General features: G+C 55.5%; 9 protein-coding genes across 9 annotated transcripts; 5 read left to right on the top strand and 4 right to left on the bottom strand.

Moving 5' to 3' along the window:
* Positions 1 to 283: 283 nt before the first annotated feature.
* On the top strand, positions 284 to 4,434 carry pan2n2 (poly(A)-specific ribonuclease). Its single transcript, XM_025592022.1, has 4 exons — positions 284 to 708; positions 770 to 2,067; positions 2,122 to 3,237; positions 3,293 to 4,434. Exons 1-4 carry the CDS (start codon positions 580 to 582, stop codon positions 4,221 to 4,223), a joined length of 3,474 nt encoding a protein of 1,157 aa, XP_025436318.1. The 5' UTR covers positions 284 to 579; the 3' UTR covers positions 4,224 to 4,434.
* A 152-nt stretch (positions 4,435 to 4,586) lies between these two features.
* BO95DRAFT_40315 (putative translation elongation factor EF-1 subunit) lies at positions 4,587 to 7,858 on the top strand. The gene is made up of 5 exons (XM_025583915.1): positions 4,587 to 5,063; positions 5,158 to 5,229; positions 6,218 to 6,265; positions 6,316 to 6,498; positions 6,557 to 7,858. Exons 1-5 carry the CDS (start codon positions 4,838 to 4,840, stop codon positions 7,762 to 7,764), a joined length of 1,737 nt encoding a protein of 578 aa, XP_025436317.1. The 5' UTR covers positions 4,587 to 4,837; the 3' UTR covers positions 7,765 to 7,858.
* Positions 7,859 to 8,933: 1,075 nt separating this feature from the next.
* On the top strand, positions 8,934 to 11,136 carry bipA (Hsp70 family ATPase KAR2; the record flags this gene model as incomplete). Its single annotated transcript, XM_025589442.1, has 4 exons — positions 8,934 to 9,118; positions 9,191 to 9,355; positions 9,412 to 10,517; positions 10,571 to 11,136. 4 exons carry the CDS (start codon positions 8,934 to 8,936, stop codon positions 11,134 to 11,136), a joined length of 2,022 nt encoding a protein of 673 aa, XP_025436316.1.
* Positions 11,137 to 11,389: 253 nt separating this feature from the next.
* BO95DRAFT_377145 (DUF967 domain protein) lies at positions 11,390 to 12,129 on the bottom strand (the record flags this gene model as incomplete). Its single annotated transcript, XM_025583241.1, has 2 exons — positions 11,390 to 11,983; positions 12,094 to 12,129. 2 exons carry the CDS (start codon positions 12,127 to 12,129, stop codon positions 11,390 to 11,392), a joined length of 630 nt encoding a protein of 209 aa, XP_025436315.1.
* Positions 12,130 to 12,744: 615 nt separating this feature from the next.
* BO95DRAFT_377150 (putative C6 transcription factor) lies at positions 12,745 to 14,313 on the top strand (the record flags this gene model as incomplete). Its single annotated transcript, XM_025583242.1, has 3 exons — positions 12,745 to 13,445; positions 13,493 to 13,925; positions 13,975 to 14,313. 3 exons carry the CDS (start codon positions 12,745 to 12,747, stop codon positions 14,311 to 14,313), a joined length of 1,473 nt encoding a protein of 490 aa, XP_025436314.1.
* A 60-nt stretch (positions 14,314 to 14,373) lies between these two features.
* On the bottom strand, positions 14,374 to 15,729 carry BO95DRAFT_486708 (zinc-dependent alcohol dehydrogenase; the record flags this gene model as incomplete). The annotated part of the gene is made up of 4 exons (XM_025590467.1): positions 15,445 to 15,729; positions 15,026 to 15,393; positions 14,904 to 14,982; positions 14,374 to 14,855 (listed from the first exon to the last, which is right to left on the bottom strand). Exons 1-4 carry the CDS (start codon positions 15,593 to 15,595, stop codon positions 14,374 to 14,376), a joined length of 1,080 nt encoding a protein of 359 aa, XP_025436313.1. The 5' UTR covers positions 15,596 to 15,729.
* Positions 15,730 to 16,405: 676 nt separating this feature from the next.
* Positions 16,406 to 17,966, top strand: BO95DRAFT_40264 (uncharacterized protein). The gene is made up of 2 exons (XM_025583895.1): positions 16,406 to 16,505; positions 16,588 to 17,966. Exon 2 carries the CDS (start codon positions 16,757 to 16,759, stop codon positions 17,858 to 17,860), a length of 1,104 nt encoding a protein of 367 aa, XP_025436312.1. The 5' UTR covers positions 16,406 to 16,505; positions 16,588 to 16,756; the 3' UTR covers positions 17,861 to 17,966.
* A 373-nt stretch (positions 17,967 to 18,339) lies between these two features.
* Positions 18,340 to 19,136, bottom strand: BO95DRAFT_489600 (Bys1 family protein; the record flags this gene model as incomplete). The annotated part of the gene is made up of 1 exon (XM_025590579.1): positions 18,340 to 19,136. Exon 1 carries the CDS (start codon positions 18,877 to 18,879, stop codon positions 18,340 to 18,342), a length of 540 nt encoding a protein of 179 aa, XP_025436311.1. The 5' UTR covers positions 18,880 to 19,136.
* A 199-nt stretch (positions 19,137 to 19,335) lies between these two features.
* Positions 19,336 to 21,165, bottom strand: BO95DRAFT_401722 (arylsulfotransferase family protein). The gene is made up of 2 exons (XM_025583875.1): positions 20,132 to 21,165; positions 19,336 to 20,064 (listed from the first exon to the last, which is right to left on the bottom strand). The coding sequence occupies exons 1-2, from the start codon at positions 20,948 to 20,950 to the stop codon at positions 19,384 to 19,386; spliced, it is 1,500 nt and encodes a 499-aa protein (XP_025436310.1). The 5' UTR covers positions 20,951 to 21,165; the 3' UTR covers positions 19,336 to 19,383.
* Between the last annotated feature and the right edge of the window lie 5 nt (positions 21,166 to 21,170).

Genomic DNA, 21,170 nt, shown 5'->3' with positions numbered 1-21,170 from the left:
TTATATATCTTATGGCTCAATATATCATTACTGAGGATTCGCGAAGGATGTCATGTCAGTATGCAGTAGATACTGGATATGTTCCGAGAACATAGTAAGTATTAGATCACATCTCGAGGTGACTCACTGATGAGATATGGATGCTGCTGCTGCTGCTGCTGGCAATAAGTTACTCTTTATTCCTCGTCCCTCCCGCCTGCCTCGCTCACGTGACGATGTGTTGGTCTCCCTCACCCTCTATTGCCGTTCTCAAGACCTCGTCAAATCCGCTCGACCCCAGAGGCACTTCGTCTCTTAAGTCGCCGTTGATTAAGAGAGCCTCGAGCTGCTCGACTGACTCGACGCGACATTCTTTCCCTGCGCCTTGTGTCACGACACCCCAGATTCCCAACCTTTACCACCATCCACCACCACCACCAAAGCTCTATCCCCCGCACTCGCGCTTCCGCCGAACCATGCACCTTGTCGCCTGTTCCCAGATGGACATCCCCCAAATCTACTGCTGAACATCCCGACCCAGCTCAAACCTCCCCCAAACATCCTTAAGCCCGGGTATCTGCCCGGGTGCCATGTCAAGCCATGGAAGCTGATTGGGATGAATTGTCGCGCATACCCGTGCCCCCTCCAAGTCCGCACGGGTTGCCGACGGTCGCGACCACAATAGCCTTTGACGATGTGATGGAACTTCTGTGGGCCGGAAATGAATATGTACGCCCGATCGACTCTTGACATACCGCTGGCGATACTGATCTAGCTTCTGACTGCTTAGGGCCGAATTACCTCCTTCTACGGTCCCGAAATGCAGAGGTATACCTCTGTTCGGGCACACCCCGTGTCCGAAGGCGCGGTGCGACAGATCCTCTTCCATGAGAGAGGCGTGTTATCGATCTCCTCGAAGAGTGCACACATGATCACCCGACGCGGCCTTACGCAGTGGCACATCGCCCACGAAGAGATGACCGACCTTCGCTGCATGAGTTTTACCGCACAAACGAACCGGATCATCGTGGCCGGATGCCAGAAAGTCATGTTCACCATCGATATCGACAAGGGGATTATTGTCGACAAGTTGCCGACGGATTACAACTACACCATGATGAAGAAGAGCCGGTATCTCTGCGCGGCCACCGACACCGGCTCCGTCAACGCGCTGAGTCTGAATGACTTCAGCGTCGTCAAGTCGTGGAAAGCCCACGGCACCGCCGTCAACGACATGGATGCGCGGAACGATCTGCTGGTCACCTGCGGCTTCTCGGTCCGACACCTGGGGGCCCCGATCGTGGACCCCCTCGCCAATGTCTACGACCTGAAAACCCTCTCCCCGTTACCCCCGATCCCCTTCCACGCCGGTGCCGCCTACGTGCGCATGCACCCGAAGCTGCACACGACGAGCTTCGTCGCCTCCCAGACGGGCCAGCTGCAGGTCGTGGATCTGATGAATCCCAATGCGATCAACCTGCGGCAGGCGAATGTTTCTTTCATGCTGGGCATCGACCTCTCGCCGTCGGGAGAAGCGCTCGCCATCAATGATGCGGAGTGCCAGATTCATCTGTGGGGCTCCCCGGCGAAGGTGCACTTCAACGAGATGAGCAAGGAAATCGAGTTTGCCGATGTCACGCCGCGGGCGCCGCCGGTCGACTGGTCTCCGGAAACGCCCCTGAATATGATCGGGATGCCGTATTACCACGACCGGCTGTTCTCAGCGTGGCCGAGTCATCTCGTTTTCGAGGTCGGTAGTCCCCCGGCCCCCGTCGACCAGGCTTTGCTCGCCTACCTACGTCCGGCCGAGATCGGCCATTACGCGGCGAACCCGAAGAAAACGCGGCGGTATCAGGTGGAGAACACCCGCGCATTATCTACGGCGGACACGGCTCTCATCGCTCCTAAATTCTTGAGTGAGAAGGCCAGGGAGCAGAGCAAGGTCAAGTCCGATGGTTCCGTCAGCGACACAACGGAGGCCTTGGCTGGTGCGAAGCTCAACGGTGAAGCTGAAGACGACCCGCTTCTGAAATACAGTAACGTCGAAATCAAGTACAGTCGATTTGGTGTTGATGATTTCGACTTCCGGTATGTCAGACAGCATCTCTTGGTACACTCTCATGCATGACTAACGTAGCTCAGATTCTATAACCAGACGACCTTCTCTGGTCTCGAGACACACATTGCGAACTCCTTTACCAACGCTCTCCTTCAACTCTTCAAGTTCATCCCGATGATTCGCAATGTTGCGCTCCATCACGCTGCTAGCTCTTGCATATTCGAGAGCTGTCTTCTGTGTGAGATGGGTTATCTATTCGATATGCTCGAGAAAGCCAACGGGCAAAATTGCCAGGCGACCAATCTCCTGAAGACCTTCAGTAGCTCTCGTGAAGCGTCCAGTCTGGGTCTATTTGAGGAGAACTTGACGACCAAGTCTCTTTCCACGGCCATCCAAGCGGTCAACAGGTTCTTTTTGACACAAATCTCTCACGACCACCGGATGATCTTACCCAGCTCGGAAGAACTCGATCAGCGACTCAACACCGTTGCCTCTGAGACTATACGATGCATGTGCTGCCAGAACGATATCGTCAGGCCTGGGAATTCCCTGGTTAACGAGCTGGTGTACCCCGCCATTGACCTAAAGCAAATTCGCCGGAACCCTGCCTTCCGCTTTTCCAACATCTTGCGAGCCAGCATAGAGCGAGAAACCCAGAATAGAGGATGGTGCAATTTGTGTCGGCGGTACCAACAAGTGAAGATCCGGAAAAGCATACACCGTATGCCTCCGGTCCTAATGCTCAACGCGGCACTGAGTAACCCCATCTGTCGGCGCCTGTGGGCTATTCCTGGCTGGCTGCCGGAAGAAATCGGAATTGCGGTCGACAATGGCAAGGCTCTGTGCTTTGAGGGCGATGAGCTCAAGTTGCGACTCCAGTCCAAGATGGCTGGGCTTGTGGTGTATGAACTGGTGGGGTTGGTTTGCGAGATCGACATCCCTGAGCATCAGAAAGCTCATCTGGTCTCCTTCATCAATGTCTCCATATCATCAGCCGAGGCGGACCCTACGAATAAGTGGCATTTATTCAATGACTTCCTCGTGACTGAGGTTGACAGGGATGAAGCCCTCCGATTCAATCAACTGTGGAAAGTACCATGTGTCTTGGCTTACCAAATCAAGGATGGACGTCATTCCATGGACGACTCCTGGAAGAAATCGCTTGATACCACCCTTTTGTTCCGTGATTGGTCTATGAAGTAAGTTTACCTTCGACTTTTTGGTGGCACCTCATTCATTAACGCCCCTCTCCAGTGCTGGCCAAGCCGTGGATTCGCGCGTGACACTTACCGAGGAGGAAAAGCCCACTCCGGGCACCCCTGTTGCGCTGGATACGGAATTCGTCGATCTCGAAAAAGCGGAAATCGATGTCAAGGCAGACGGCTCGCAAGAGGTGGTACGGCCGAACAAGAGTGGCCTGGCTCGGGTGTCTGTTCTCCGAGGCTCCGGGCTTCGCGAGGGCGTTCCGTTCATCGACGATTATATCAACATCAAAGAACCCATTGTGGACTACGTTACGCAGTATTCCGGTATCAAGCCCGGGGACCTCGATCCCCGAACTAGCCCACACAATCTCGTTCCACTGAAAGTGGCATATAAGAAGCTCTGGCTGCTTCTGAATCTAGGCTGTGTGTTTGTCGGGCACGGCCTGGCCTCCGATTTCCGGAAAGTAAACATTCAGGTCCCTAAGAACCAAACGGTGGACACGCAGTATCTGTTCTTCCACCCTGGGAAGAATCGGCGTCTGAGTCTCCGATACCTCGCCTGGGCTGTGTTCAAGGAATTCATTCAAGAAGAGCCCACCGACAACAACAACCAAGGACACGACTCGATCGAGGATGCGCGGATGGCGCTGCGCCTTTGGAAGAAATTCAAGGAGTATGAAGACGCCGGGGTCGTATCCCAGATTCTCGAGGAGATTTTCCGCGAAGGGTCCAAGCTTGGATTCCGGCCGCCCCCCAGGAACGGCACCACGACCGTCCTTTCTCGTCCCGGTACTGCGGTCACGATGCAGAATGGCAGCGGCCGCAACACTCCCAGCACCCCCGACGTTGGAGTCCCCGCCGGCAGCGCGCCTGCAACCCCGCGGCAAGCGTTTCGACGCTCGATCGCGTTGACTCCGAGTAACGGCAGCTTTGCGAGCCCTGCCGCAAGCGACATTTTTGGTGCTAGCCCGTTGAAGTAGGCAGTCGTCGGCTGTTTGATGGAAGCGATAACGGTCTTCCAATCAGGACATGTTTGCTTTTGATTACACTTATACCATGAATCGCTTGATAGAAAGCGACCTTGATTGAGGGGGCTCAATTGACTGTCGCAGTTGGGTATCGCTGACAATTGGCTTGCCATGCTTCGCGCTTTAATCAGAAATAGAAATTACACCTAGATTCAATATTCTCATTGGGGTTTGCTGTAGTGACATGGGTAATTCCTTTATCAAACTGGAACATCATTGACGAATATCTCGGTGACTGGAAGAACTGGTGGTGGGTGGGGAATGACGTGGTTGCGGGAGGATCTCAGATCAACTCAGCTCAGCTCGCGGCTTCCACAAACTCCCCGGCTAATCTCTCTCTCTTCACTATCTCCCCCTTCACTCTCATCAACAAGCCTGTTGATGGGCAAATAGAGTTTCCTGCAAACAACGGCCTAAGTTCTTAGAACATCTGACCTGTTTAGATCTGCTCATCGCACCGGTGCATCCATCCGACTCACTCAGTTCGCCTTCCCCCTCTGAACGAAAACCCCTCCTTCCGCAAAGCTGCTCCGCTCCTCTCGACAGGCGCAACTGACAATCTCACCATGTCGCGCCATCGTGTCAAGGCTGTAAGCTACGATGAAGATGACTATGACGACGGATACTACTCCCCCGACCCCGAAGAGCAGGAGTTTCTAGAGCAGTGCACGACCGAGGTGCTGAACCAGCTGCGTGCGGGGGATCCCTCGGTCATCGCCACCCGCAGCGAGGTCCAGGATGCACTGTACCACTACTACGATGATATTGAGAAGTCGGTGAATTACCTTAGAGGTGCGTGTTTTCGCTGCCAGAGGATGAATTCTTCCTCCCCGGGCTGGTATCCTGTTGCAGAGACCCAACTAACCACCGCATTCCTTCGCTCCAGGCAAGAAGGTCAAGGAACTTCAGAAGAAGCAAGCCGCTCCACCTGCCGCCCCGAAGACGAAAGGGACATCAGGTAAGCCTTTCTTGCGACGTTCTTCAATCATTTTGTATTTCTTTCTCGTCGGTGGTTGGGCTCGGGCCCACATAGCAGTGGTGTTCTTCTGGGCTATTTGGATATCTTCACCTTTTGGAATGTGAGTACATGAAGTGTCCTTCTTGTTAAACTGGGTGTATGTGCGACTGGTCCAAACTGACGTCTTTCTTGTCTTCCTCGCCACAAAGCTCTGGGACGGTTTTTATTCTAACAGGCTTTTTTTCTGTTCCAGTGCCGGTTTATCCCGCTCCTCCTCTAATGTTTCCTTCCCCGGCGGCACACTTCTCGGCGGCAGACTTCTTTCGCGACGCTCCCTGGCTGAATGTCCCGGCACACCGCAAGGGTGAGATCCTTGTGGAGCCGCTTTACCCTCGACTGGGTCTTCTGGGCGGTGCGCCCGAGGGCGCGGGTGGAGGGAAAGTGTCGAAGCTGGCTGCGTTGGCTGCTGCACGCAGGAAGAAAGAGGGTGACAAGGCTGCGACTGCTGCTGCTGCTGCGACCCCACCTGCGGCTGCGGATATACCTGATGCTGAGAAAGCCCCTCCGACAGCCCCTAGTGAGCCGAAAGGTGCTCCGTTGTCTCTACGCGAGAGGCTGGCGGCCAGTGGCAAGTCGCAGAAGCCGGCATCGGAGGGGCTGCAATCCCTGCGTTCCCTCGGCAAAGGATCTCGTCAGGGCAGCTCCTTGTCGAGCAAGAAGACTACACCGGAGCCGACGCCGCAAGAAAGCCCTAAGGAGGAGGAGAAGGAAGCTACAACTACGAGCCCGGAGCCGAAGACACCTGTGACCGGCAAGGAGACAGAGCAGGCTGCCGTGAACATCCGCGCACCGCCGTCCACATTTGCCAGCGCCATTGTCGGGGTTGCGACCCGGCCGAAGATGACCGAGCCCAGCCACTTATCCGCAAACACTCTTGACTTGATCAGAATCTACGGACAGGATCTCGCTGAACCCTTTGACTTTGCAGGCCCCAGCCCCGACGATGTTGTCATCAACGCACAAAGCTCTGCTAAAGGTTTGGCTATTCGGCGCAAGATATAGGATCTCCCCCTAATGGACGTGCAGGCTTCAAATCGAAACAGCCTGCTTCCAAATCGGCAGGTAACAAGAAAGCGCAGGCTGACCTGACGGGTGGGATGAATGACCTCAGCGTTGAGGAGAAGGTGAATATCAAGAGCAAGAACTTAGATGTTTTGTCAGAGTATAGCAAAGCGGAACGGAAGAGAGCGATGAATTTCGCGGTTATTGGTGAGTAAACTCAGCCCCCCAGCGTTTTTGATGGCATCGCCTGCTAATATCAGGATAGGCCATGTTGATGCGGGAAAGAGTACGTTGATGGGCCGTTTGCTTGCTGATTTGAAGGCGATCGACCAGCGCACGCTCGATAAATACAAGCGAGAGGCAGAGAAGATTGGGAAAGGATCGTTTGCTCTCGCCTGGGTCTTGGACCAAGGTGCGGAAGAGAGAGCGAGAGGGGTGACCATTGACATCGCCACCAACAAATTCGAGACGGAGAAGACGGTGTTCACGATTGTCGATGCTCCCGGCCATCGTGATTTTGTGCCCAACATGATCGCCGGTGCCAGTCAGGCTGACTTTGCCGTCCTTGTGATCGACTCCAGTATCGGCAACTTCGAGTCCGGGTTGAAAGGCCAGACCAAAGAGCATGCTTTGCTGGTGCGGAGTATGGGCGTGCAGAGGATCATTGTGGCTGTGAACAAGATGGACTCTGTACAGTGGGACAAAGAGCGTTTCGACGAGATTGAGCAGCAGGTCTCGTCCTTCCTGACGACTGCCGGCTTCCAGCCCAAGAATATCAACTTTGTGCCTTGCTCTGGTATCAGCGGCGATAATGTCACCCGACGCAGCGATGACCCGAACGTGTCGTGGTACCAAGGGCGCACCCTGGTTGACGAGCTTGAGGCCACGGAGCCTTACTCCCATGCGGTTGACAAACCCCTTCGAATGACGATTGGTGATGTGTTCCGTGGTAGCGTTCAGAACCCATTGTCGATATCTGGCCGCATAGATGCGGGTAGCTTACAAGTGGGCGATCATATCTTGACCATGCCCAGCGGGGAGACTGCCACCATCCGGAGCTTGGAAGTAGACGGAGAACCCAGTGACTGGGCCGTGGCGGGTCAGAACGTCGTCCTGAACCTGGCCAACATTGATCCCATCCACCTTCGATCGGGTGATGTGGTCTGCCGGGCGTCCGCGCCGATTGCCAATGTCACTTCCTTCACGTGCAAAGTGTTGGCCTTCGACCACCTGCTGCCTAGCATGGTGGACATCCACCGGGGTCGTCTGCATGTGCCGGGACGGATCAGTCGGCTCGTGGCAACTCTGGATAAACAATCTGGCAACATCCTCAAGAAGAAGCCCAAGATTGTGGCGCCAGGTACAGTGGCGCGGATTGTCGTGGAAATGGACCAAGCGGTGCCTCTAGAAGCGCCTACGCGGATTGTTCTTCGAGCCGGAGGCGAGACCGTGGCCGCTGGCTTGTTGGAGTAGATAGAAGCAGACGGTTATGACGCATGTAGATGCAGCATTTACTACACAGACAGTTCTTTATTTCTTCTACTTTTTTTCTGAAGTCCTAGGGGGTATACTGGACAATGACTCGTGCTGAGTATCCATGTATGATGTCCATTTTGCCAGCCTGGCCTGAACTAAATAGAGGATCTCGAAGATGCCACGACTGCCGCGGCCGTCGTAGTCCCTTCTAGACTAACCAGCCCTGTCAGACCCTGTGTCATCCTGACAAAACCAACTGAAACTGGCCTTAAGCGTCACGGACTCACGGGTCTTGGACAGAGTGGCCGCAACTGAAAGCAAGGGAAGCCGGGAAGCCTCCTGAGTGGAGAGGTATCCACTTTCCTCAAACTCGAGACCCTGGTGGCTTGTTTATGAGTCAAGGTGTTGATGATGAGGATGAAGAAAAGGCCGGAGTAGGGATAGTGGACAGCCACCCGACCCCGCGGACAGGATAAGGGGACAGTTGTCTGATTCCTGTAGGTTGATAGCAATGGAACGGCGCAAGAATGAGCGGAATGAGCAGGATTGGGACCGGAGAATACGGTCTCTAGTACTACACCTCCAGGCTAAATGACCAACTGGCCAGATCGGGACAAGTTCGAGTGTCTCCATGCAAGGACGAACCTCGGGAAGGCGGAGCAAGCGAACAAATCGGAATGCGATTCTAGCAAGTTCGACGAACCGCCTGGAAAATTGGGCTGGCAGAATCCCGGGCGGTGTTCCTGCATTGCTGAGTCAGCCAGTGCCCTGAACGCGCTCTCCACCAATCACAGCACGAGAAGTAACCTTAAATGCCATACCCGCGAAAAGGCCAGCATGGCCGCTGCGCTTTCTTTGCCGCCGCCATCCCATACAAGAAGGAACATACAAAGCTGGCTGAAGCTCCCTCCAGACATTCTTTCTTTCTCCTCTTCCCTCTCCTCGTCGCCTTTCTTTTCAACCAACCTCTCCCCCTCCCCCCTCTCTCCCTCCCTTTCTCCCTTTCATCTTCTTTCTTTTCTTTCTCTTCGCGTGATAGGTACACACTGTTGACGAGAGAAAAGGGAGTTCCACATCTTGTGACCTCGAAAAAAATATTGCTACGTGTCCTGTGGTGAGGACTGTAACTACACACATAGACACATACACAAACACACATACCTACCATGGCGCGCGTCTCCGCTCGCCAGAGTGCGGCCAAGCCCTTCACGGCTTGGACCACCGTTTTCTATCTGCTTCTTGTTTTCATTGCGCCTTTGGCTTTCCTCGGAACCGCACACGCTCAGGATGATTCGTCAGTACAAGACAACTACGGCACTGTCATTGGTATCGATTTGGGAACCACCTACTCGTGAGTTGATCCTATCGAAGGAGCATGTGCGGTGTTTGAGACGCGAACTGAGACTAACTGGACGACCTGCAGTTGTGTTGGTGTGATGCAGAACGGCAAGGTTGAAATTCTCGCCAACGATCAAGGAAACCGTATCACTCCCTCCTACGTTGCCTTCACCGATGAGGAACGTCTCGTCGGTGACGCCGCCAAGAACCAATATGCCGCCAACCCCCGCCGCACCATCTTCGACATCAAGTGAGTTTATTGTCTGGTTGATTGAGTGGAATCTATTGTGCTAATATGCTGTCTAGGCGTCTGATTGGTCGCAAGTTCGACGATACCGATGTTCAGAAGGACGCCAAGAACTTCCCCTACAAGGTCGTCAACAAGGATGGCAAGCCCGTTGTCAAAGTCGAGGTCAACCAGACCCCTAAGATCCTGACTCCCGAGGAGGTTTCCGCCATGGTTCTGGGCAAGATGAAGGAGATCGCTGAGGGCTACCTCGGCAAGAAGGTCACCCACGCCGTTGTCACCGTCCCCGCCTACTTCAACGACGCCCAGAGACAGGCCACCAAGGATGCCGGTGTTATTGCCGGTCTCAACGTCCTCCGTGTTGTCAACGAGCCCACCGCCGCCGCTATCGCCTACGGTCTGGACAAGACCGATGGTGAGCGCCAGGTCATCGTCTACGATCTTGGTGGTGGTACTTTCGATGTCTCCCTTCTGTCGATCGACGACGGTGTCTTCGAGGTCTTGGCTACCGCTGGTGACACCCACCTTGGTGGTGAAGATTTCGACCACCGTGTCATGGACTACTTTGTCAAGCAGTACAACAAGAAGAACGACGTCGACGTCCGCAAGGACCTCAAGGCCATGGGTAAGCTCAAGCGTGAGGTCGAGAAGGCCAAGCGTACTCTGTCTTCCCAGATGTCTACTCGCATTGAGATCGAGGCCTTCCACAACGGCGAGGACTTCTCCGAGACCCTGACCCGTGCCAAGTTCGAGGAGCTGAACATGGACCTGTTCAAGAAGACCCTGAAGCCTGTTGAGCAGGTTCTCAAGGACGCCAAGGTCAAGAAGTCTGAGGTTGACGACATTGTCCTTGTCGGTGGTTCCACCCGTATCCCCAAGGTCCAGGCTCTCCTGGAGGAGTTCTTCGGTGGCAAGAAGGCCAGCAAGGGTATCAACCCCGACGAGGCTGTCGCTTTCGGTGCTGCCGTTCAGGGTGGTGTTCTGTCTGGTGAGGAGGGTACCGGTGGTGTCGTTCTGATGGACGTCAACCCCTTGACCCTCGGTATCGAGACCACTGGTGGTGTCATGACCAAGTTGATCCCCAGAAACACCGTCATCCCCACCCGCAAGTCTCAGATCTTCTCCACCGCCGCCGATAACCAGCCCACCGTTCTCATCCAAGTTTGTAAGTTGAATCGTGTTGATGTTTTGGTCCGTCGGATACTAACTGGGTTCTAGACGAGGGTGAGCGTTCCCTGACCAAGGACAACAACCTGCTCGGCAAGTTCGAGCTTACCAGCATTCCCCCCGCTCCTCGTGGTGTTCCTCAGATTGAGGTCTCCTTCGACCTCGATGCCAACGGAATCCTGAAGGTCAGCGCTAGCGACAAGGGCACCGGCAAGGCCGAGTCCATCACCATCACCAACGACAAGGGCCGCCTGTCCCAGGAGGAGATCGAGCGCATGGTGGCCGAGGCGGAGCAGTTCGCGGATGAGGACAAGGCCATCAAGGCTAAGATCGAGGCCCGCAACGGACTGGAGAACTATGCCTTCAGCCTGAAGAACCAGGTCAACGACGAGAACGGGCTGGGTGGTCAGATCGACGAGGACGACAAGCAGACCATTCTGGATGCTGTCAAGGAGGTGACTGACTGGCTGGAGGACAACGCTGCCACTGCCACCACGGAGGACTTCGAGGAGCAGAAGGAGCAGCTGTCCAACGTGGCGTACCCCATCACCAGCAAGCTGTATGGCTCTGCCCCGGCGGATGAGGATGACGAGGCGTATGGCCATGACGAATTGTAAAATAAGTTATTCTTAGAGGGATTGTTTAAGGAGTTTGCATTGCTTGATTGTTCAAGACCAACCAACCTTTTGGTTTGATAGTTTAAATATGATACCTATCCTAGATGCTCTCATCGATGCTCTCTACTTAATCCGTTACTTGAATGAATAGAGTAAGACTCCCAGACTGAAAGTCCGACTGTATTTGAGTTTGATAGTCCATTCATACAACCTTCCTTATACTGAATACTGTAGAGGCATCCCCCCTCGAGATTTAAGCAGAAGACACCTCTCCCCCACGACCCTGCGAAATAAACTCCCGCACCACATCGACAATCACCTGATGATCATCCTCCTGCTTCAACCCACTGACCACAATGACGCCCACCACCCCATCCACCCCGCGCACCCGCACCGGGAACCCCCCACCATGAATGGCATAATCATCCGCCACCGCCCCGCCATTACTGGACCGCAGCGCATATTTCTTGACAAACGCCGCCTCCACCCCTCCCTTCTCGGCGTCCGCCAGCGTGGACAAGAGCTTGTTGCGCATCAACCAACTGCTCACCCCCCAGCGCAGCACGGTGTTCCGCTTCCGGCGCACCCACACCTCGTTGTCCGGGATCGTGCCGGGCTCCGTGGCGCACTGGAAGACGACGTGCGGCGGGACCGGTTGGTTGTCGGTGAAGGAGGAGGGTAACGGCGCCGTGGTCAGCGTGATGCTGATGAGGGCCGGCTTGCGCGACGAAGCGGGTAGGCTGAGGATCCGGTCCCGGAGGGCCAGGCCCAGGTTGAAGGCGGTCGTGGCGGTGAAGGTGCTGAAGATTAAGGCGGGGGAGGTTTCGTGGGCGGTGAGGGTTATTGGCTTTTTCTTTGTTAGTTTTTTTTTTTTTTTGTTTTTTTGGGATGGAAAGGGCGGATTGGGGGTGGGGGGTTGGGGATTGGGATGGGGGGTTTGAGGGGCTGGTAACGTACGTCGGTGCTGACTTGAGTGAGGGGTCGGTCTTCCATTTTGGTGGGTGTGGTGGTTTTGGATTGGTTTGGGTCTGGGTATAGGTTCATGGTAGATTGGTGGTGAGGGTTTTTTGTTTGGAGGGTAAGAGGTGAAGTCAACAGTGACAAGCTGGGATGGGGGGTTTTATACCTATTGTACGGAGTACCGGTGTCCCGTCTCCACGTCCCAGGCCTGCATCGGGGTTCGCCCGCGGGGAATTGCTAAGAGAAAGGCAGTAGGAGTAGTTAGGGAGGAGGGAAGGTCCAACACGAAGAAAAGTGGATCAGGGCCGATGACGTCGGAGTTGCGGTTCCGCGGTTCGGGATTGGAAGGTGGACTTTGTTCTGGTCTTCGGTGAGAATAGAGAATTGTGTGTATATGTGTTTATGAATAGTGCATCTAGTAGTGTAGTATGTGGTAAGTTAACGTTAATGTGTAGTACTAGGGAACGAAAGGAAAGGAAAGGAAAGGAAAGGGTGCATAGTAACTATCATCTGCATTGCTCCGCTTCTTCCCCTCTCTCCTCTCCTCTCCTCTCCTCTCCTCTCCTCTCCTCTCCTCTCCTCTCTCCTCCTGTCTCCTCCTGTCTCCTCCCCTCCCCACAACGCTTCGCTCAATCATTTCCGGTAGCAATGCGCCACCTCGTCAAAAAAGCCTGTGATAAATGCATTGCCCGCAAAATCAAATGCAGCGGCGCTCGTCCCTGCGACGCTTGTCGCCAGAATCCCAAGGAGGTCATTTGCACCTACCTCAAGCCCGTCCGGCGCAGAGGTCCCAAGGTGCGACGATTGTCGACTCCGCAAACACATGCAGCCCCCCAGTCCCCAAGTCCCGACGATGCTCCCCCAAAGCACCGCACTACAGTTCCTCTGGTAGCGCTGGCGTATGTTGTTCAGCTATACCGGCAATCCTCCTACAGCGTCTGGCCGGTCATCGATGCCCCCGCCCTCCTCGAGAAGCTCAAATCAGCACCGCCAGTCGACACTCTTTGTCTAGCTCTGGCCCTCTCTGCCGCCACCATGGCTCAGTTGCAACTGTCACCACTGCACACTTCAAACGTCACCGTCGACTGCACGACCCTGGCAGCCGAGTGCATGAGGCTGCGGGACGCGAGCTCCTATCGAGAGCGCCCCGACGTGCGAAGTGTCCTCGCTTCGTTCTTCCTGCATGTGTACCACGCCAAGATCAACCGACGCCACACGGCGATGACCTTCATACAGGAGGCCATCGGGGGGGCTCGGCTTTTGGGTTTGGATGCTGGGGGCATGGCCTGCGATTATGATGTGGTTGCCAACCAGGAGGTGGTATTTCTCCTGCTCTGGATCTCGGAGAGGTAATGGTGCTGTCTGCCGGAGGGTTGCCGTTATTGACCGTTCGCAGGGGCTATGCTATGCATCTAGGGCTACAACCGTCCTATACGCTTCCCGTCGTGATCCCTGATCTCGGTTCCGAGGGTAGTGCAGAGGTGAAGGGCTTACTGCAGCTGGGCCGGCTGTTTGCAACCTTCGATGTGACCTGCAGCGGGCGTGAAAGTGCAAGCACTCCAGAGTGTCTGGCAGAGGCCGAGGCAACATTGGCAGTAGTATCTCGAGGGCAAGAGGGTGGCCCGTCAACGCGTCGGGCGGACTACTGCATCACTAAAGAATGGATGCGCACGATGATCTGGCAGAAAGCACTGTCGCAGCGGCTGCTCTCGTCGACTTCTGGTACGGAGCTCATGACCTTCCGCTTTCCTGCAGTCGTCGGCCGTTCTCTCCTCTGCTCTCTGCAGGGGTTTACCGAGTCGGACCTGCTCCCATTGGGTCGGGATCAGGTAAGCTCTGTCTGGTTCAAAGATCGGGAATCACGCTGAGAGCGGGCAGTTGTTGAAGTGCTTCGAGGTGACGAACTCACTAGCAGATATCATCCTGCTGGCTGGGTCGAGCGCAGTGCACTCGACCTTGCAGTGGAGGCCGCAGGACTTTCTGCATGCTTTGTACCAGAAATTACTGCCCTACCTGGAGCAAGACCCCATGCTGAAGGCATTGCTCCGGGCTAAGACTGCTGAAGCTTTGGTCAAAGCTCCTGCGCGTTTGTTGGGCCTCGGGCATGGTGATAACAGGCTTGAAGAGCAGATCTTGAGCTGTCAGACGGAAGAGTCTGAGGAAGCTAATGTGGAAGATTTCTTCACCACTCCATGCCGGATTGAATCGATCATCTGATTTGAAGTGGCTGTCTACCTATGCTGCACAGAATATTCACACCTTCAGCAAGATGCTGGCTCACTCTGATATCTGGAGCACAATCCTCCCCGCAATATCGCCCTTCTCCATTTCCTCATAAACTTGAGGCAAATCCTTGAACGGTCTGACCTTGATCTCAGGCTTCACCACCCCGCGACGGACTAGAACCACTGCCTCCATACATTCTTTCAGTGATCCGACCAGGTTGCCGGTGATCCGAAGCCCTTTGATCACAATGGTGGCGATCGGCGTTTGCAAGGTTGGCCGCCCTGGCGGGATTCCCACACAGCTCAAAGCCCCTCCGACTCGTAGCATCTCGCACGCATGAGCGAAAGCTTTGGCGCTGCCTGCTGTTACTACTGCGGCATGTGCACCAAGTCCAGTGATCTCATTGACGCGCTGAACCGGGTCCGTTGTGGTAAAGTCAATGAATTCGACAGCGCCCAGCTTGAGGACAAAGTCCCGCTTGTCACCGGCATCTACGCCAATGACAAGTGCTCCTTGTGCTTTCGCATATTGCACTAACCAGTCAGCATTCTATGAGGATGCTCTGCTCCGATACAACTCACCTGCCAAGTGCCCGAGGCCTCCCCCTGCGCCGACCACCACTAACCAATTGCCCGCCCGGATGTTTGCATTGAGAACAGCCTATACAGTCAGCGATATACTTGTGGCGAGTGAGGTGAAGTACCTTGTAAGCCGTCACACCAGCGCACAGAACGGGGCCAATGACTTTAGGATCGATATCATCCGGCAGGATCGTCAAGTAGTCAGCATCCAACGCGATGTACTCCTGGAAGCTTCCATCCTCATGATGGAGATGGTTGGTGCTTTTGATGCAGTACTGCTCGGTTCCAGCCAGACAAAACTCGCATCGTCTGCAGATCCGACTTGAGAATCGTATTCCGACAAGCCCTCCGACCTTTAGGTCTGTTCCACACCCTGGGCCGAGCGCCACAATCCTTCCCACGCCTTCATGGCCGCCCACATGGGGGATCTTGATGTTTGTGATGGGTGTGCCCTCAGACGAGGCAGCTGTGCCGTTCTTTGTGTGCAAGTCTGCATTTCATGGATTTTAGTATGGGGTTATCATCGAAACGATGTACTCACCACTCTGGCAAACCCCTGTGTATAGCACTTTGGCTAGAACCTCATTGTGGCCCGGTGTAGGAACGGGGTAGTCCTCGCGGAACTCGACACTGCCCCCGAGTTCGTTGACCAGAGCTACGGTCTGGGTTTGAGGGATGGATTCCACGGTCATTGCTGTTTCAACAAGAAGATTGTTTAGTATGAGCTGACGGTGAGAATGTGTTCTGGTGGGAGGTTTAAGTAGACCTGGCGGTCGTCAAAATTTGAGCTTCAACCGGGTTCGATTCTGCGACCTATGATGCTATTTCTCCGATTGGCTTGTCTTTGCATTGATTGAGCTCTGCAGACTGTGTATTTCTCCGAGGGGCACAAGCATTGCACGCGGAGAAGAGATCAAGTCACGGGATAGTTGATGGTTGCTTGCTTTGTCTGTTCGTGTTCTTCCCCGCCTTTTACTCTTCTCCTCACCCCATGCACATCATACTCCTTTGCCATCTACCAATCTATCTATGGACTACCCCTCACGGTGGCTAGATGCATGCATCATGCAGCAATTCTCCGAGGGTTTTCTCCGGTTGCCTTACCAAGCAATGACAAGCGTTGTGCATGCTGTTCAGGACTACTTTTGGAGTCTTGTCTGGCTCTTCACCCCACACCCTACGCAATGGTTCGAGATTCCAAACTTGGATGCTGCGATAGCCACTTGAATTAATGGCTCTCTTTTGACCTGAGCGGTTTCTCCGTCGCCTTCAACCCTCATTGTCATAGTTAACAATGATTGTCTCCACAGCTACGATTGTCTCTAACACAAGCCATCAAGATGCCAGGCTTGCCTTGCGACTATGGGTCATACATCTCAGCTCGATCTACTCAAACTTCGACAATCTATGTCGATGTCTTCAGTTCGCCGTCGCTTCGGGTTCAATTTTGTTTTCTTCAGCTCTATCATTCGACAAGGCACATGGCTGAGACGAACGTCAGCCCCTCTAGACACAATGAATATAGTGGGCTTTTTCAGAGCTGTACAAAGCATAAGGCCTACTTCGAAGGGATCCGATCCGGGACAGCAACTTGACAAAAAGGTTGGCTCTTTGTCAAATCAAACAATCTTATTGTCCTTCCTCGGTTGATCAGTGTTTATCAAGAACTAACGACAGTATATAGATCAATCCCAGTTTACAGGCAATCATGGAGAGTATAAATGCTACGCTACAGAAGCACTCTGCCTCGCCGGCCCATACTTCCGTCGCCATCTCCCTCACACCTCTGTTATTGACACCTCTTCCGACACCCTTCTGGCGCCTTTACGCATACGTGTTGTAGAAATCCCAAAATGGAGTCTAGTAGACCTGCAAACCCCCCCAATCCGGAGTCGGGCGAGTCGGCCCCTCCCCCCCATCTGGAGAATATGCCCGTAGAGCTGTTCTGGCAGATGGCGCAGCACCTCCCGGTTGAAACCCTGACCAGCCTCCGCACAGTATCCCGGAAGGTAAGCGCCAAGGCACTGCAGCCCTTCGCGCAGTGCGGCTTGCGCACTCTGTCGATGACCCTCGATGCGCGGGGCTACGACAAGGTGGACGAGATCGCCAAGCACGAGTTCTACCACAGATTCCCCCAGCGGCTGGCCGTGTATCCGCCGGAAGCCCCGTGCGACAGCTTCTGGACGGATGCGGCGCTGCGCAAGCTGGGCCAGACCCTGGAGCACCAGCTGGCGCGGTGCCGGGAGATGGTGCTCTACTACGGCGCGCCGGACCAGGCGGACCGGATGGACGACATGCTGAGCCTGCACGCGCTGTGCCGCATGCTGGCCGTCAGCCAGATCCCGCTCCGCTACCTGGTGCTATTCCGGCGACAGGCGCCCGAGCGCCGCGCCATCCAGCTCCTCGACTGGCCCCAACCGTACCTGCCGCCAAACATCTCGGGCATCTGGACCGAGCTGCGCCAGCTGCACGTCTACGAGCCCGAGGACAACGGCGCCATCGAGTACCTGCGGGTGTTACTGCCGGAGATCCTGCAGAACGCTTCGCAGCTCGAGGAGTTCAAGCACGTCGTCTCGCCGCAAGTGTTCTTTCGCTCCTACGTGATCCCCCTGCGCTGCGCGATCTGGGCCGGTGAGGATCCGTCGCTGCGTGCGCCCGCGCCGCTCAAGCGGGTCGAGGTCGCGGGCTCGTACATCAACCTCGAGGACCTGATGGAGTGGCTGGGAAGGTACGGCCCGACGCTGGAGCGCGTGCAGATCTGCGTGACGTACGCCCACGGCAGTGCTACGCTGTGGTCGGAGGTGCTGAAGCATATGAAGGAGGTCTGTCCCGTGCTGCAGTATGTGTCGGTCGTGACGTGCCGGCGGTCGCTGGGCTGCGTGGAGTCGGAGGACCGGGGCCAGATATTGGAGGCCTTGGACCGGATGATTGAGACGGCGGAACATGCGGGCATTTAGGTTGTAGCCGTGTTCGTAGCCGTATTTCGTAGCCAGCTTTGAAGCGACGTCACGGATGTAGATCGTACCTCCTTTGCCGTATTTCATACATCAACATGATTGAGACTGATCACAACTCATCACAATTCGCTCTCTCGTCTCTTGTAGAAGAAAGTATTGCATTGTAAATTCGTAGCTCGCGTCTCCTTTCTCCACACATCCACATCTTGCTTACTGTAATGTCCCAACAGCTCAATATCAAACCAAGACTGAACCACAATCCATTCCTTCAACCAAAGACTATAGTACTTATCAATCTCCCTCTCCAACCTATACCCACCCCTACCCCTACCCCTACCCCCAACAATGAACAAACAAAGAATCCAAATGTAAACCCCCATAACCCAAACAAACAACACACCCCCCTCCCCCACTCCCCAAGACCATCCCCCATCCCCCATCCCCCCCAAAACCCCCGCTAGATAAAAAGAGAAGAAGAATCAAACACAAACCCCCAACCCCACCCCCACCTCCGCCCCCACAACCCTCACCTGACTACCCCGGGGCGGCACCCCATCCTCCCACACAATCATCTCCGACGCATTCCCCGGTGGCGGCGGTGCAGTCCCATTCCCATTCCCCGGCCCCATCGGCCCCAGCCGCACCCGAACCCCCCTGAACGGATCCCCAAACACATCCGACAGATCGAACCACACCTGGCCCATCCGCTCGAGGTAGTTGTACGCGAAGATGGTCTGCGGCGCGCCCGTGTACAGCCCGTTCGGGACGGTGGTGAGCTTCAGGCTGATCCCGCCGGTCTGCGCGTCGTGGCGGTAGGGTTCCGTCCAGGTGGTGTTTTGGGGCAGACAGGTTTCCGGGGGTGTCGTCGAGGAGACTGGCGTTAGGTAGATGGGGAAGGGGCATGCGTTGTGGATTGTGGCGTTGGCGGGTTTGATTTGGGAAGTTGGGAGGGGGGTTGCGGTTGTTGTTGTTCTTGTTGTTGTGAGGGGGAGGAGGAGGAGGAGGGTTAGAAGGTGCATTTTTGGAGGTTGGGGTTGGGTTGAGGGTTTGGGGTTATAGGGAGGAGGTGAGAGGGTGGTTGTGTGCTTGTTGTGTTGAAGGTTGGTTGGTTGGTTGGTTGGTTGGTTAGGGCTTGGTGGTGGAATGAGGTGTATAGTTGTGTATTGTGTATGAGCTGGAGGCGAAGGTGTTTATATAGCTTCACTGTAGCGTACGTATAGCTCATTTTTTCCAGTGAATAGTGTATGCGTATGCTATACAGCTGGACACGTCGGACGGCTCGGATCACTGTGCGATTCTACTCATGTACGGTTACGACATGGCCGACGTCAGTTGTAACTGTCGGTTCGACTGTGCTCCTTCATCGGTTGTACAGAAGCTCTAGTGGAGTACAAGCATAGAAGTGTGGGGCAGAGTATAATAGAAAAGGTAAGCAGCATCTAAGGTGTCTTTCCAATGAAAAGGTACAGTCTAATGTACACTGTGCAGCAGCGAGTCTAGCTCTAGCTATGCATCTATACACCCTACACATCTATCACCGCCGACATGCCCAACGGGATATTCCCCTCGCGCGCGACCACCTGCATCGACCGACTCGTCAGCCCGCTCAAATGCACCGTCGTCTCGAACCCCGCCCGCGGCACGCTCTTCACGAAACTCGCCTCCCCGTCCGTCGCCACCTCGTAGATCGCCCAGTTGTCATACTCTGTGGCCCCGTTCCAGCTCATCGACACCGTCGCCTGGTCGTCCGACGTGCGGATCGCCACCACCGCCGGCGGCCAGAACGGCGTCGCCTTCCACGGGCACTTGAACCCGCGGTACGAGGCCACCGCGTTGTCCTCGCCAAACTGCGCCGTCAGCACCGCCCGGCCCTGCGCGTCGTACTCCTTGACCCGCGCGATCGACCCGTACCCCAGCACCACATGCCCGGACTCCGGGCTGAGCAGCTGGAAGCTGCCCTGGCTGACGCTGTGGATCACGTCACCGGCGTCCGACAGCGCGCGCAGCGTCGACACCTTGTGGGCGACCAGGTCGACGTAGAAGCTCAGCCCCGTCGTCGCCGCCACCGTCTCCGTCGGCGTGTTGGCGTTGTTAAACAGGCTCAGCACCATGCCCTCGGCCGTCTGATTGTAGACGCGGATGTCATGCTGCCACGAGAAGGCCGCCTTGTCGTCGATCTCGAAGTCGCCCGTGTTCTTCTCCCCCTGGACGAGGTTAGACCTCACACATCGAAGGAACTCAACTCAAGCACGAAGATCAGGATGCACTTACACTAAGCCGCCACATCACCGTGCCATTATTGTGAATGTAAAACCCGGACCAGTAATGCCGCAACGAGATGATATACCCCTCGTCCATCAACTCCACCGAATTGATATGATACGCATCCCACGGCTTCTCCTTGGTGCCGTACTCGGCGCCGAGCCCCTGCTTCGAGATCTCCAACGGAATCTCCGCGAGATGCTCCAGCGCGCTCCACGCATACACGATCTCATTCGTGGCGATGTCGATTTCAAAGAACATGCCGTCCAGCATGTAGTCGTCCGGCGCGCCCCCGATGGCCGTCAGGTCGTGCTGCGTGACGTTGTACGCGGTCACCAGCAGCGTATTGCGGTCCGTGATGTGGCTCTCGTGGAGGTCGATGTACGAGTCGCGGGGCTCCGCGAACGGCGACACGAAGTTGCCCCCCAGCGTCACCGTGTAGATCTCCCGGTACGTGTTGTCGAGGATGTGCACCGTCCCGTACCCGAACCCCAGGTCCGTCATGTCCCCCGCCCAGAACGTCAGCACGTCCTCGTTGTACAGCCGCTGCGTCCGGAAGTTGGCCGTCACCTCCGGCGGGCCCTCGTACACCAGCTGCCCGTCTTCGTCGTAGATCAGCGCCGCCGTCCCCAGCCCTTGGTTGCCCCGCGGCCCGACGAAGATGTACCCCGGGTCCGTGGCGCCGGTCTTGGTGACTTTGAGTTGGGGGGGCAGGAACGCCGCGGTTCGGTATCCGACATACGGGAAATTGTCGGCCGCGGTCGGGGGTGCAAGGAAGAGGAGAAGTTGCAGCGCCGCGCTGCTGGCGAGGGCGAGTGTGCGGATCATGCTGGTCGATTATCGATCATCGGCGATTTGTGGGTATGTTGTATATACAGACGGTTATACGGGGGAGGGGGGTAAAAGAGTGTATCCCCAGAGGGCGGAGGGAAGGACTGGTCGAAAGAATGACAGAAGTCAACTGTAGAGAAGATAGCGACGGTCAAGAAGAATATAAAACATCGCAGAAAGCGGGGGGAGGGGGCAAAGAGATATTAAAACAGGGACG

This window comes from Aspergillus brunneoviolaceus (genome assembly GCF_003184695.1).
Source record: "Aspergillus brunneoviolaceus CBS 621.78 unplaced genomic scaffold BO95scaffold_122, whole genome shotgun sequence".
NCBI lineage: Eukaryota > Fungi > Ascomycota > Eurotiomycetes > Eurotiales > Aspergillaceae > Aspergillus > Aspergillus brunneoviolaceus.
Note: the sequence above shows the minus strand (reverse complement) of the source record. Positions and strands in the feature narration are given on the sequence as shown.